The following is a 13,806-nucleotide window of genomic DNA, read 5'->3' on the forward strand; positions in this document are numbered from 1 at the left end:
ATTAAATTTTGGGGGTAATTGGGTCAAGGTGGAGGTCAAGGTCACTGGAAAGGTCAACCTTTGTCAAAATAACATATTTTTCCATTATAACTCAAAAACAGTTGCCGATAGACAAATGTTTACTATTATGAGCCTATAGGAACTCCCATATGGCCTTTCATTTGGCCCCATGATCTTTGACCTTGAGTGACCTTGAAAGGTCAAACTCAAGGTCATGGATTTTCAGAGGGCTGTAACTTGAAAACGGTTGATGGTAGACAGATATTTACCATTATCAACTTACAGGAAGTGCCATATGGGCTTTCATTTGGCACCATGACCTTTGACCTTGAATGACTTTGAAATGTCAAATAGAGCCCTGCACTCCCGCGGGACTCGCGGGACCCGCCGCAAAGCAGTGCGGCGCGGGACAAATTTTGAAAGCTCATTGCGGGCGCGGGCGGGACCGGAAGTGCACATATGCGCATGCGGGCGGGAGTGCACATATGCGGCGCGGGTGGGAGCGGTGATAAGCTGCAGTCCCACTAACTAAAAACATGCTTGAAATAAAATTTATAAATTATTAATTTATGTCTATCATATATAATTTGTGCTGGATATTTTATTTGGCATTAATAAAAACATTTTAAGATACCTAAATTTGCAGAGAAAGTCAGATTGCCAGATTGAGTGAGAAATGGCATCTTAAACTTGCCATTAATCACCCTAACGGGAAATCCTTTGATCACTCTAATGACTCGCAGTTCACACCCAGCTAGCAAGAGAACCATGAGTGAATTGATTTACTTGTTGCGTTAGTCTACAACTTTAATCAGAGAGACAGGTTACACAGTGACGGTAGGCTTGACTCAATGCTATCCTAGAAATCCTTCCTGTAATATGCAAATTTGGCTGTCCAATCAGAGGCGGCCAAATTTGCATATTACAGGAAGGATTTCTGGGATAGCATTGAGTCAAGCCTACCGTCACTGTGTAACATGTCTCTCTGATTAAAGTTGTAGACTAACACAAGCAGTAAATCAATTCACTTCTCTTACTAGCTCTGCTTTGCAATAAAAAAAAAAAAAAAACACATTGGTACAAAACAAGCTCATTCACTTTTTTATGCTGATCAGAGAATTACAATGGTTTCTCATGTGATAAAAATTTGTGATTAAATATTTTAATCGTTAGACAGCACTAATTATTATTATTAGAGATACTACATGCTGAATTCAGAAACAAGGTAAACAATAACAAACGTGAGCTGTAGATATTTATGCTCAAATCCACTCAAAGTAGGGGGCACCATCACACTGTGTCAAGACAAGAACTTTCCTGAGAAATAACGCGAACGTCTGCATCATGCGGGATTTGCGGGTGGGAGCGGGACTGAAAATCATAATTTTTTTGTGGGCGCGGGTGGGAGCGGGACTGAAAATCATAATTCTTTGCGGGCGGGAGTGGGACTGCACAATGCGGGCGCGGGCGGGAGCGGGACAGAAAAATCCGACCCGTGCAGACCTCTAATGTCAAACTCAAGGTCACTGATTTTCATAGGACTATAACCTGACAGCTGATGATTGAGAAATATTACCATTATCAACGTATAGGTGTAAAATAAGTGCTGCTGGGCAAGGTTTGTTTTGTCACTTTTTTTGACTGAATGTTTTGTCTGGGCGGCACGGTGGTGTAGTGGTTAGCGCTGTCGCCTCACAGCAAGAAGGTCCTGGGTTCGAGCCCCGGGGCCGGCGAGGGCCTTTCTGTGTGGAGTTTGCATGTTCTCCCCGTGTCCGCGTGGGTTTCCTCCGGGTGCTCCGGTTTCCCCCACAGTCCAAAGACATGCAGGTTAGGTTAACTGGTGACTCTAAATTGACCGTAGGTGTGAATGTGAGTGTGAATTGTTGTCTGTGTCTATGTGTCAGCCCTGTGATGACCTGGCGACTTGTCCAGGGTGTACCCCGCCTTTCGCCCGTAGTCAGCTGGGATAGGCTCCAGCTTGCCTGCGACCCTGTAGAACAGGATGGGGCGGCTAGAGATAATGAGATGAGATGAGATGTTTTGTCTGCCAGTTGTGGCGTGGCTCCGGACCCAGTTTTGGGTGTCGGTTCCCTTCAGGCCTTGGTCCGCCATGGGTGATGCCTATGCTCCTCACTGTGGAGTGCAGTTAGCTTGTTGCTCTTTTAACATCAGGGTTATCCAGCACTCTGTGCGGTGGTGCTGCTGTGCTTGGTGCGGCGTTCCGAGCGATGTTACCCAGAGGCATCGTGGCGGCTGTGCAGGTGGTGTGGGATTTATCTTCGTGCGCCATTTGGTGGGACTGTGTGTAGCTACGCCATTGGAATTACATCCTGACCCTCTTTTGGTGGACTGTCTTTTTTGTTTCCCTAATTGTAAAGCAACCTTGGGTGTGAGAAAGGTGCAATATAAATTGAACTAATTATTAATTATTATTATTAATAAGAATCTTCCCTCCTTTATAAGCCTTTCAAAGTCACTGAATTTGCCTATGCCACATAACGTGCCACTGTAATTGGCCCGCGGCTGCAAACTAACGCTATTTAGTAAATTTAACACCTAGAGAGTGTAAAGCTCATTTGTTTGAGGATAGAATTAAAAACACATTTCTCTTTGGATTTCATTTGTAATGGATACTCACTTGGAGTTGTGCTGTTATAGGAAAATAATCAGTGATGGGGTGATATGAGGTGTCCTCATGCGAAATTGAGTTACTGTGACTACCCAAAGGTTGATTGTTTGTCTATAACAGCATGTCCCAAATGTCCCTGTGGATGAGCTGTTACTATAAATACACTGTGATAATGTATTAGAACAAGCACATTAATAAAAACGTCATTTTTCATGTCGCAGGAACTACTGTCAAATTTGAGATTTAATATTGGATAATATGAAAGTTTTAATCAGCAGATTGCGGTTACATGATTACATGATGAGATCAACAGGTTAAAAAACCCTGACTGCATAAAAAGACATCACAAGTTGAGGTTGAGAAGCAACAGCTATGGTTTGATGCTCGAATGTGTGAACTAATCAATATTCATGAACATCAGAGGGTCTGCTCATAAATATTAATCACTCGTGTGCAGTCTCAGTTGGAGAAACAGCAGTTTATTAAATATACATCGACTTCATTTTCTCAAAGTAAAAATTCAGATTATGTCCTGATGAAACCAAACAGACTAAGTGGCTCTTATCAGTCACAAAAAACACATTTACTGCATCGAGTGCATAAAATACACCTACAGTTTTTAACCTCTGATTGGTTGTGTCATTGTGCTCTGAAAATAAAATGGAGATTTGTCCAGCTCCCAGGACAGCCAGTCTGATGAGGGTGTTATAAATTATTTCTTGAGTGCACATTTTTTGGGTGCAAATAACAGTAAGGAGACACTAGTATACGCTTGAAACAGGGTTGATCTTTATTCTGCGCACAACTCACTGCGCACTTTATTCTTCTTCTTTCGGTTGCTTCCATTCGGGGTCGCCACAGCAGATCAGTTTATGATCCACATATTTGATATGGCATAGGTTTTACACCACCCTTATCAAAAAAGAAGTATACTTTATTTTATTAAGTATACTTAAGTAAAGTTAAAGTATATTTCCTTAAGTATACTTTTGTGTACCAAGTATACTGATATCAATGTACTTACAGTATACTTGTAAGTAAACTAATCTAATACTTCTTGGGACTAAATTGGCCCACTTTTAGGCTACATCCACACGACAACGGCAACGAGATTTTTTTTTTTAAATATCGCATCCACATGGGCAACAGATCAGTAAAATTTCAGGTACATATGGCAACGCAATGCTTGCTGAAAACGATGCAATACACATGCCACACCTCTACGTGCGCTGTAAGACGGTCCCATCGGAGACACCAGAACAATAGAAGTAGACGCATGCGCATAAACCCCTTCTTCTGTAGCATCAGCCACGTAAAGTTTTGATTATTAATCAGTAGCGTAAAACGAAAGACGCGGAAAGAGGAATGAATGGGGGTAGATGGAAGCCGGTACGCCAGCATTCTGATATCCTCCAGAATTCTTTAATGGTCCGGAATAAATTGAATGCTACACGTTGATGGATTACTTTGTTCTTCTACGCCGTTTTTGAGAAATGTATTGTTGGACTTAAACCAACATCTGAAGAGGTGAGATCGCTCCTTTTTTCCCTATTTTTGCTGGCGGGATTGTTTTTGTTTTTGGAAAGCGCACGGGCGGTGTGCGGTTTGGTACTGCTTCCGCAGTGTTTGGACTAAAGACTCTGCCCTAAGGGCTATTCTCTCACTCTCTCTCTCACTTTGCACCATTACACAATAAATATTCACAGTGAAAATATTTTGTAAGCGCGTTTCATGAACCAAGTTATAGGATTTGTTGACAACTCGCATCGAGTTCGTTACACTTCTACCCGGCGTGAAGTGCTGACAGTCATGTGGTTGTGACGTCATCGTAAACAAATCCGTTGTACTCATCCAGACGACTTCGCAACGGCGCCGTTGCCAGATTTTTCCACTCTGGAACCCGTTCTCAAAAGATTTCGTTTTGGGGCACCCAAAACGCTGGTGCCGTGTGGACGCCAGGCCGAAACGATAAACAATTTTATCAGATTCACCTGAATCCGTTGCCGTGTGGACAGGGCCTTAGTTTATAGAAAGTTAAGTCTAAGAGAAGTAAACTTTGAGTATACAACTAGTATTTTTTATTTTGTACTGCAAGTATACCACAAGTAAACTTATAGTTTCCTAGTTCTATGCTTGTAGTCCACTCTTTAGTTTACAAAAGCATACTTCATAGTATACTGGAAATATACGACGAGTTTACTTGTTTTATACTTCTAGTCCACTTTTTAGTTTACTAAAGTATACTTTGCAGTGTACTGGAAATATACTACTGGTTTACTCATTACACACTTCTAGTCCACATTTTAGTTGATAAAAGTATACTTTATAGCATATTGGAAATATACTATTAGTTACTGGTTATATACATCTAGTCCACTTTTTAGTTTTGAAGTATACTGCGATTACCCTTCTAGGTACAGTGGTGCTTGAAAGTTTGTGAACCCTTTAGAATTTTCTATATTTCTGCATAAATATGACCTAAAACATCTTCAGATTTTCACACAAGTCCTAAAAGTAGATAAAGAGAACCCAGTTAAACAAATGAGTCAAAAATATTATACTTGGTCATTTATTTATTGAGGAAAATGATGCAATATTACATATCTGTGAGTGGCAAAAGTATGTGAACCTTTGCTTTCAGTATCTGGTGTGACCTCCTTGTGCAGCAATAACTGCAACTAAACATTTGCGGTAACTGTTGATCAGTCCTGCACACCGGCTTGGAGGAATTTTAGCCCATTCCTCCGTACAGAACAGCTTCAACTCTGGGATGTTGGTGGGTTTCCTCACATGAACTGCTCGCTTCAGGTCCTTTCACAACATTTCGATTGGATTAAGGTCAGGACTTTGACTTGGCCATTCCAAAACATTAACTTTATTCTTCTTTAACCATTCTTTGGTAGAACGACTTGTGTGCTTAGGGTCGTTGTCTTGCTGCATGACCCACCTTCTCTTGAGATTCAGTTCATGGACAGATGTCCTGACATTTTACTTAAGAATTCGCTGGTATAATTCAGAATTCATTGTTCCATCAATGATGACAAGCTGTCCTGGCCCAGATGCAGCAAAACAGGCCCAAACCATGATACTACCACCACCATGTTTCACAGATGGGATAAGGTTCTTATGCTGGAATGCAGTTTTCCTTTCTCCAAACATAACGCTTCTCATTTTAACCAAAAAGTTCTATTTTGGTCTCATCCGTCCACAAAACATTTTTCCAATAACCTTCTGGCTTGTCCACGTGATCTTTAGCAAACTGCAGATGAGCAGCAATGTTCTTTTTGGAGAGCAGTGGCTTTCTCCTTGCAACCCTGCCATGCACACCATTGTTGTTCAGTGTTCTCCTGATGGTGGACTCATGAACATTAACATTAGCCAATGTGAGAGAGTCCTTCAGTTGCTTAGAAGTTACCCTGGGGTCCTTTGTGACCTCACCGACTATTACACGCCTTTCTCTTGGAGTGATCTTTGTTGGCCAACCACTCCTGGGGAGGGTAACAATGATCTTGAATTTCCTCCATTTGTACACAATCTGTCTGACTGTGTATGGGTGGAGTCCAAACTCTTTAGAGATGGTTTTGTAACCTTTTCCAGCCTGATGAGCATCAATAACGCTTTTTCTGAGGTCCTCAGAAATCTCCTTTGTTCATGCCATGATACACTTCCACAAACATGTGTTGTGAAGATCAGACTTTGATAGATCCTTGTTCTTTAAATAAAACAGGGTGCCCACTCACACCTGATTGTCATCCCATTGATTGAAAACACCTGACTCTAATTTCACCTTCAAATTAACTGCTAATCCTAGAGGTTCACATACTTTTGCCACTCACAGATATGTAATATTGGATCATTTTCCTCAAGAAATAAATGACCAAGTATAATATTTTGGTCTCATTTGTTTAACTGGATTCTCTTTATCTACTTTTCGGACTTTGTGTGAAAATCTGATGATGTTTTAGGTCATATTTATGCAGAAATATAGAAAATTCTAAAGGGTTCACAAACTTTCAAGCACCACTGTATACTATTAGTTTTCTAGCGCTGGGTGATGCCTATGCTCCTCACTGTGGAGTGCAGTTAGCTCGTTGCTCTTTTAACATCAGGGTTATCCAGCACTCTGTGCGGTGGTGCTGCTGTGCTTGGTGTGGCGTTCCGAGCGATGTTGCCCAGCGGCATCGTGACCCTTACCTCGTGCACACTACCAGTAGACAACTTAAGTGTTTTGTACCTTAAGTTACAATGAAGTTATAACGGTAAGAATTCACAAAATAACAACAGATACTCAGGATGAAGAACATATTCATTTTCTTTAAAAATCAAATTTAAAGCAACATTGTATTAAATGCCAAAGTATAAAAACATGCCAACGACAACTGAAATTGACATCCAAGCTCTAAAGAAAAATAAATAAGTAAATAAATAAATTATCCCACTCAGGAGAAATAAATCAATAAAAAAAACCTTATATGCAACTACAGACATACCTAAGAGTCAACATTGCTGAAGTACAACTACAGGGCGAGTACACGTAAACATAAGGCACAAATATTTTAATACTTTATTACACTTTTGTTAAGTATATCTTGATCAAAAGTTTAAGTATAAGCTTAATAGACTTAGACTTTTCTATATACTTTTCAGTATACAGTGGTATGCAAAAGTTTGTGCACCCTTGGTCAAAATTGCTGCTCCTGTGAACAGTTAAGCAAGTTGAAGATGAAATGATCTCCAAAAGGCATAAAGTTAAAGATGACTCATTCCCTTTATATTTTAAGCAAAAAAAATTTTTTATTTTCATCTTTTACATTTTCAAAATGATAAAGGAAAAGGACCTGAAGCAAAAGTTTGGGCACCCTGCATGGTTAGTACCTAGTAACACCCCCTTTGGCAAGTATCACAGCTTGTAAACACTTTTTGTAGCCAGCTAATAATCTTTCAGTTCTTACCTGGGGGATTTTCACACATTCGTCCTTGCAAAAGGCTTCCAGTTCTACAAGTTTCTTGGGCTGTCTTTCATGCACTGCTCTTTCGAGATCTATCCACAGATTTTCAATGATGTTTAGGTCAGGGGACTGTGAGGGCCAGGGCAAAACCTTCAGCTTGGGCCTCTTGAGGTATTCCATTTGAGGTGTGTTTTGGATCATCGTCTTATTGTAGGACCCATCCTCTTTTTAACTTCAACTTTTTTACAGATGGTGTGATGTTTGCTTCCAGAATTTGCTGGTATTTATTCAAATCCATGCTTCCCTCGACCAATGAAATGTGCCCTGTGTCACTGGCTGCAACACAACCCCAAAGCATGATCGATCCACACCCATGCTTCAGAGTTGGAGAGGGGTTCTTTTCCTGGAATCTGGCACCCTTTTTTCTCCAAACATACCTTTGCACATTGCGGCCAAAAAGTTCTATTTTGATTTCATCAGTCCACAGGACTCGTTTCCAAAATGCATCAGGCTTATTTAGATGTTCATTTGCAAACTTCAGACGCTGAATTTTGTGGCTAGGATGCAGGAACGGTTTTCTTCTATATTCTTCCATGAAGGTCATATTTGTTCAGGTGTCACTGCATAGTAGAACAGTGCAGCACCACTCTAGGGTCTGCGAAATCTTTCTGACCTCACCTTGATCGCCACTGTTTCTGTTAACTGCCATTTCTTAATAACATTACAATCTGAGGAAGCAGCTACCTGAAAACACTTTGCTACGTTCTTGTAGCCTTCTCCTGCTTTGTGAGGATCAATTATGTTATTATTCAGAATGCGAGGGAGTTGCTTAGAGGAGCCCATGGCTGTTGATTTTAGGGACAAGTTTGAGGAGTCAGAGAATTTATACAGCTTTGAAATCTGCATCATCTGACCTTTCCTAACGAAGAATTTGAACAAGCCACAGCTCAATAAGCTAATTAAGGTCTGGAACCTTGCTAAAAGTTACCTGAGAACTCAAATGTATTGGGGTGCCCAAACTGTCACATGGTGTTCCTTTTCTTTTTTCACTCTCCAATTGTCTCATCTCATCTCATTATCTCTAGCCGCTTTATCCTGTTCTACAGGGTCGCAGGCAAGCTGGAGCCTATCCCAGCTGACTACGGGCGAAAGGCGGGGTACACCCTGGACAAGTCGCCAGGTCATCACAGGGCTGACACATAGACACAGACAACCATTCACACTCACATTCACACCTACGGTCAATTTAGAGTCACCAGTTAACCTAACCTGCATGTCTTTGGACTGTGGGGGAAACCGGAGCACCCGGAGGAAACCCACGCGGACACGGGGAGAACATGCAAACTCCACACAGAAAGGCCCTCGCCGGCCACGGGGCTCGAACCCGGACCTTCTTGCTGTGAGGCGACAGCGCTAACCACTACACCACCGTGCCGCCCCCTCTCCAATTGTACAAAACAAAAATAAAACACAAATCTTGCAGAAAACGCTGAAAAGAAATGTCTCGTCTTTACCTTTATGCCTTTTGGTGATCAGTTCATCTTCTGCTCACTTAACTATTCACAGTAACAGACATTTTCAGTAAGGGTGCCCAAACTTTTGCATGCCACTGTAAGCCAAGTATACTTGTGTATAACTTTATTAAATATATCTCTGGTAAGTAAATAAAAAGTAAGCTGAAAGCATACTCTCTTATTTTTAGTTTAAAAGAAGTATACTAGAAGCACACTTGAATAAACTTTTTTGTAAGAGCAGACATCCTTCCTGACACAACCCTCCCCAGTCTATCCAAGTTTCAGACCCACACTAAGTGTGCACTGGTTTGTGCAACCCTAGTGGCTGGATATTTTACCTCATCTGCACATCTTTGAACCGTGAAGGAAACCGGAGCACCTGGAGGAAACCCACACAGACATGGGGAGAACATGCAAACTCCACCTCCACACAAAAAGGCCCTCGTCGGCCATGAGGTTCAAACACAGAACCTTCTTGCTGTGAGGCGACAGTGCTAACCACTACACCACCATGCTGCCCCATCAAAAATATAGATACTGACTTAAAATCTTAAATCATTAATTGTTCTATTTAAAAAACAAACAAACTAATAAAATTGGAAGTCTGTAATTCGAATTCGGGCCACTAAACAAAAATAATTGGCTTTCAGGGAAAATTCTTTTTATGACCTACACTTGAAAAATCTGAAAGGCCGTCTACTTTTAATGGATGAATTGTTCATCAAAGTAATCACCAGCTGGAGCCCTATATATAGAGGATTTTACATGGTTGAGTGAAGGTATGAAGTTTATCTTCGAGTGGTGAACATATTCACGAATGAGTGAAGCGAACAAGTGAAAATATTCTCAACATGAGAAGATAAACTTCATATCTTATATGGACACATCCCCAAAAAAATCCAAGTTAATAAAAAAAAAAGATTTAATTCTGAACCAGTTCACCATTTTGATAACGTGTCCATCCAGTGGGAAAACACTGGGAGTGATGTCACTGGAGTGAAATATCAGGAATTATTATACATACAGGACACTTTTTAGGTGGAATAAAAACATGTGTTCTATTCCCTTCTTGCCGGTTCCATTCATTTGGTTTGATAGCATGCAATATTGTTAGCATATCGCTTATCTTACATGTATTACGTCACTCTACCCGATGGAGAATGAGTGTTGAATATGGTTTATGATATTGCATGGTTGTCAAGACGACATGACGTCACACGTCAGAGACGTTAAACTTCCGCACTAGCGAGCGACTGCGACAATTTGTAAACGAACATGGCCGCCAGGTTTGCTTCGTTAAATATGGAAGATTTTGAGAGAATTTTGAAAGAGAAAGACACGTTGAACACCCGAAAGGAATGTATAATAATAATAATAATAATTGGCTGGCTTTTTTTGTGGTCTATCAGATATATTCCATTCAGCTACTCATCTTTGACTCGTTCATTATCATGCTAGCTGAATGGAATATATCTGATACACCACTCAACATTATTTAAATATGTCACTCAGATCCGCGATGTATTTCGTATGAAAAATGCGAGTTTTTCAACGGGACAAGATAACCTTCATATCTTCAAACCAACGTATGATTTTCTTTTTATTATATTGACATATTTGCAAATATAAAGTACAAAATTTATCAAAACAATTCATCGATTTCCTTATGAGTGACATATACGGATTTATGTCACGGTTTTGGTTCTCCATGTCCCGGATGGAGCTTGTATGAAAAATACAAGTGGGGTATTTCTCAGTAAAACACTCATGTTTATATAATATATAAATATGTACTTTATATGCACTGCATTTTTCCCTGTGAGCAGCATCTTATCTCTTTGTCTTTGTGTGATCCTTCTCCAGTTCTGTCCATCCAGATGAAGAGGAATTATCTGGAGAGTGGACTGAGGCAGAGTTTAGTGAAAGGTCTAACCCTTGCACTTCAGAAGGCCTTTAACGACTCCAACATCCGCATCCAGGTAATTTCCTTTCGCCTATATGCCCCACTTAGCGTTTCTTCTTGTGAGCACAGGGAAAAGGAATACTAAATAATATAATCAAATGTCATATGCACATCCTGTAATCAAAACCTGGCTATTTCAAACAAAACCTCTTTTTACGGATACAGCATATGCCCCTGCAGTGCTTCAATCAAACACAGAGTCTGATGGGTATTTGGATTTGTATCACTACTGCACCATGGGAATTGTAGTTTCACGGTGAAGTGTATTGTGGGTGGTGTGTAGGCAGTGGCGTGGGAAGTGTTTGTATTGTACACAGTGTCTCCTCGGCATTGTGCGAGAAAATGGAGAACAGTTTCCTCTCTTTGTAAGCATCTCTGGGAATCATTGTGTAAAGCTTTGTGTAAACTGGCATCTTCTCACATTGGAAGGGTGTTTTCTCACCTATTAGTCTTTGCCAAATCAAAAAATTGATACTTTTGGTCCATTTTCTCTTTGAATTTCACACCACGCAGTTTGAAGAAGACTAGAAAAACAAAGAAAGCGATTTGCTGAAAAGTGGGGGAAGATTCGAAAAAACAAACAAACAAAAAACCCCAAAGTGCTCATTACGGGTTCTTTGGATAGTTAATAGGTTTGACTTCTCACTGTATTATACGTCATACTTATTTACTCTTGCTTCAAATGTTCACTCATACAATACTAGCTTTTCATTAGCAAGTAAAGAATATCTCAAGGTCAAGGCTTTTTCACGTATCTGTCCATCAGGCCAGTGAGTTATCACCATAGCGTGGCGTCAATCTTCCGTCCATCATCCACAGTTCTGTTAAATCGTATCTCCTCCATCAATTCTCCACAAATTTCCATGACGATTGTTTTGTTTGAAAGAACTCATCACTCCGCACAAAACTTGGTTGTTGTTTTGTCTAATTTTTTGCTAACGAGTTCGTAATTAGGCCAAATTAACGTATTTTCCAGGCGTCTCACTAGAATTTTGTCTCCTCTCGCATTGCTCATCCAATTTCAGTTCTGATCGATGTTTTGGGTAGATCTTCCTTTGAGGAACAAAACTTGGTCATTTGTTTGTTGATTTTCCTGTTGAACTTTGTTTATTGTCACTTAAATCATATCTCCTCCCTCACTCAGTTCTCAATGGATTTCAGTTCTAATTGTTTTGTTTGAAAGAACTAGACCTTCTGTACAACACTTGGTCATTGTATTATCAGTGTTTGTTAACGAACTGCTAATTACGGTAGGTCACCTGAACGAGTTTCTGGACTTTTCACTTGAATTGTATCTCCTCTCGCAGTTCTCATCCGATTTCAGTTCTGATCGATGTTTTGGGTAGAGCTTCCTTTGAGGAACAAAACTTGGTCGTTTGTTTGTTGATTTTCTTGTTGTAAACAATTTGTTTACAACTTTGTTTCTTTTCAGTTAAATGATATGTCCTCCCACAGTTCTCAGTGGATTTCAGATCTGATTGTTTTATTTGAAAGAACTAGACTTTCTGTAGGGCGGCACAGTGGTGTAGTGGTTAGCGCTGTTGCCTCATGGCAAGAAGGGTCTGGGTTCGAGCCCAGTGGCTGATGGGGGCCTTTCTGTGTGGAGTTTGCATGTTCTCCCCGTGTCTGTGTGGGTTTCCTCTGGGTGTTCCGGTTTCCCCCCCAGTCCCAAGACATGCAGTTAGACTAATTGGTAGCTCTAAATTGACTGTAGGTGTGAATGGTTGTTTGTTTCTATGTGTCAGCCCTGTGATGATCTGGCAACTTGTCCAGGGTGTACCCTGCCTCTTGCCCATAGTCGGCTGGAATAGGCTCCAGCTTGCCTGCGACCCTGCACAGGATAAGCGGTTATGGATAATGGATGGATGGACCTTCTGCACAACACTTGGTCATTGTATTTTCAATTTTCTGCTAACCTATTAGTAATTAGGTCAGCTTAGCAAATTTTCTTCTGATTAGAATTGTATCTCCTCTCTCATTTATCATGCAAATTCAGTTCTGATCAATGTTTTGGGTCGATTTTCCCTCGGGGAACAAAATTTAGTCCTTTTTTGATTTTCCTGTTGTAAGCAATTCGTCGTGGAGGTTGGTCCTCTTTCACATTGTCACATTTCAATTCTGTTTGATGTTTTGGGAGTCATGGTTGTTTTGATGGCAGGCCAGACGAGCTACTACGTCCTTGACATTCTGGTTTATTGTCATTTCAACCATATACAGTTTGTAAGGTACACAGTTAAAATGAAACAACGTTGCTCCAGGGCCATGGTGCTACATTAAACATCACAGGACTACAAATCTACAAATAACAACATAAAGTTCATGAGTGCAGTGAGTGCAAATGTTGCAGACAATAAACTACATGGGGCATAAAGTGCAAACATCGACAACATAAAGTGCAAACAACAAGGACAGTGCAAGAACAACAGCTTGCACAAACAGGCAGTCCAGTGCCAACCAGTACCTGTTATTGATAATGTACAGAAGGTTTGAGTGTGCATTTCAAGGTAGCATATGTAAAAAAAAAATAAATAGATGTAAACATTGTGTATGTGAGAAGCATTGTAAAAAGTGATAGTGCAATATTGTTCACTGTGCAGAGTCTGCAATGTGAGTGGTGTGATCAACAGTCCATGTATATCAGTCCAGTCCCTCAGAGTTGAGGAGTCTGAGAGCACAAGGAAAGAAACTGTTACAGAGTCTGGCTGTGAAGGCCCGAATGCTTCAGTATCTTTTTCCAGATGTCAGAAGGGG

The 13,806-nt window shown here is 40.6% G+C and overlaps 1 protein-coding gene across 5 annotated transcripts in view; it reads left to right on the forward strand.

Annotated features, from left to right (window-relative positions):
- The window catches only part of kiaa1549la (KIAA1549-like a), a 235,382-nt gene that overhangs the window by 62,578 nt on the left and 158,998 nt on the right, over positions 1-13,806 (forward strand). For all 5 annotated transcript variants that reach the window (XM_060928288.1, XM_060928289.1, XM_060928290.1 and 2 more), the window contains one exon: positions 10,956-11,071. In XM_060928288.1, the coding sequence (XP_060784271.1) occupies positions 10,956-11,071 (116 nt within the window). The remainder of the gene's footprint in view (positions 1-10,955; positions 11,072-13,806) is intronic.

The sequence above is a fragment of the Neoarius graeffei genome, chromosome 8 (assembly GCF_027579695.1).
Source record: "Neoarius graeffei isolate fNeoGra1 chromosome 8, fNeoGra1.pri, whole genome shotgun sequence".
NCBI classification, from domain to species: domain Eukaryota; kingdom Metazoa; phylum Chordata; class Actinopteri; order Siluriformes; family Ariidae; genus Neoarius; species Neoarius graeffei.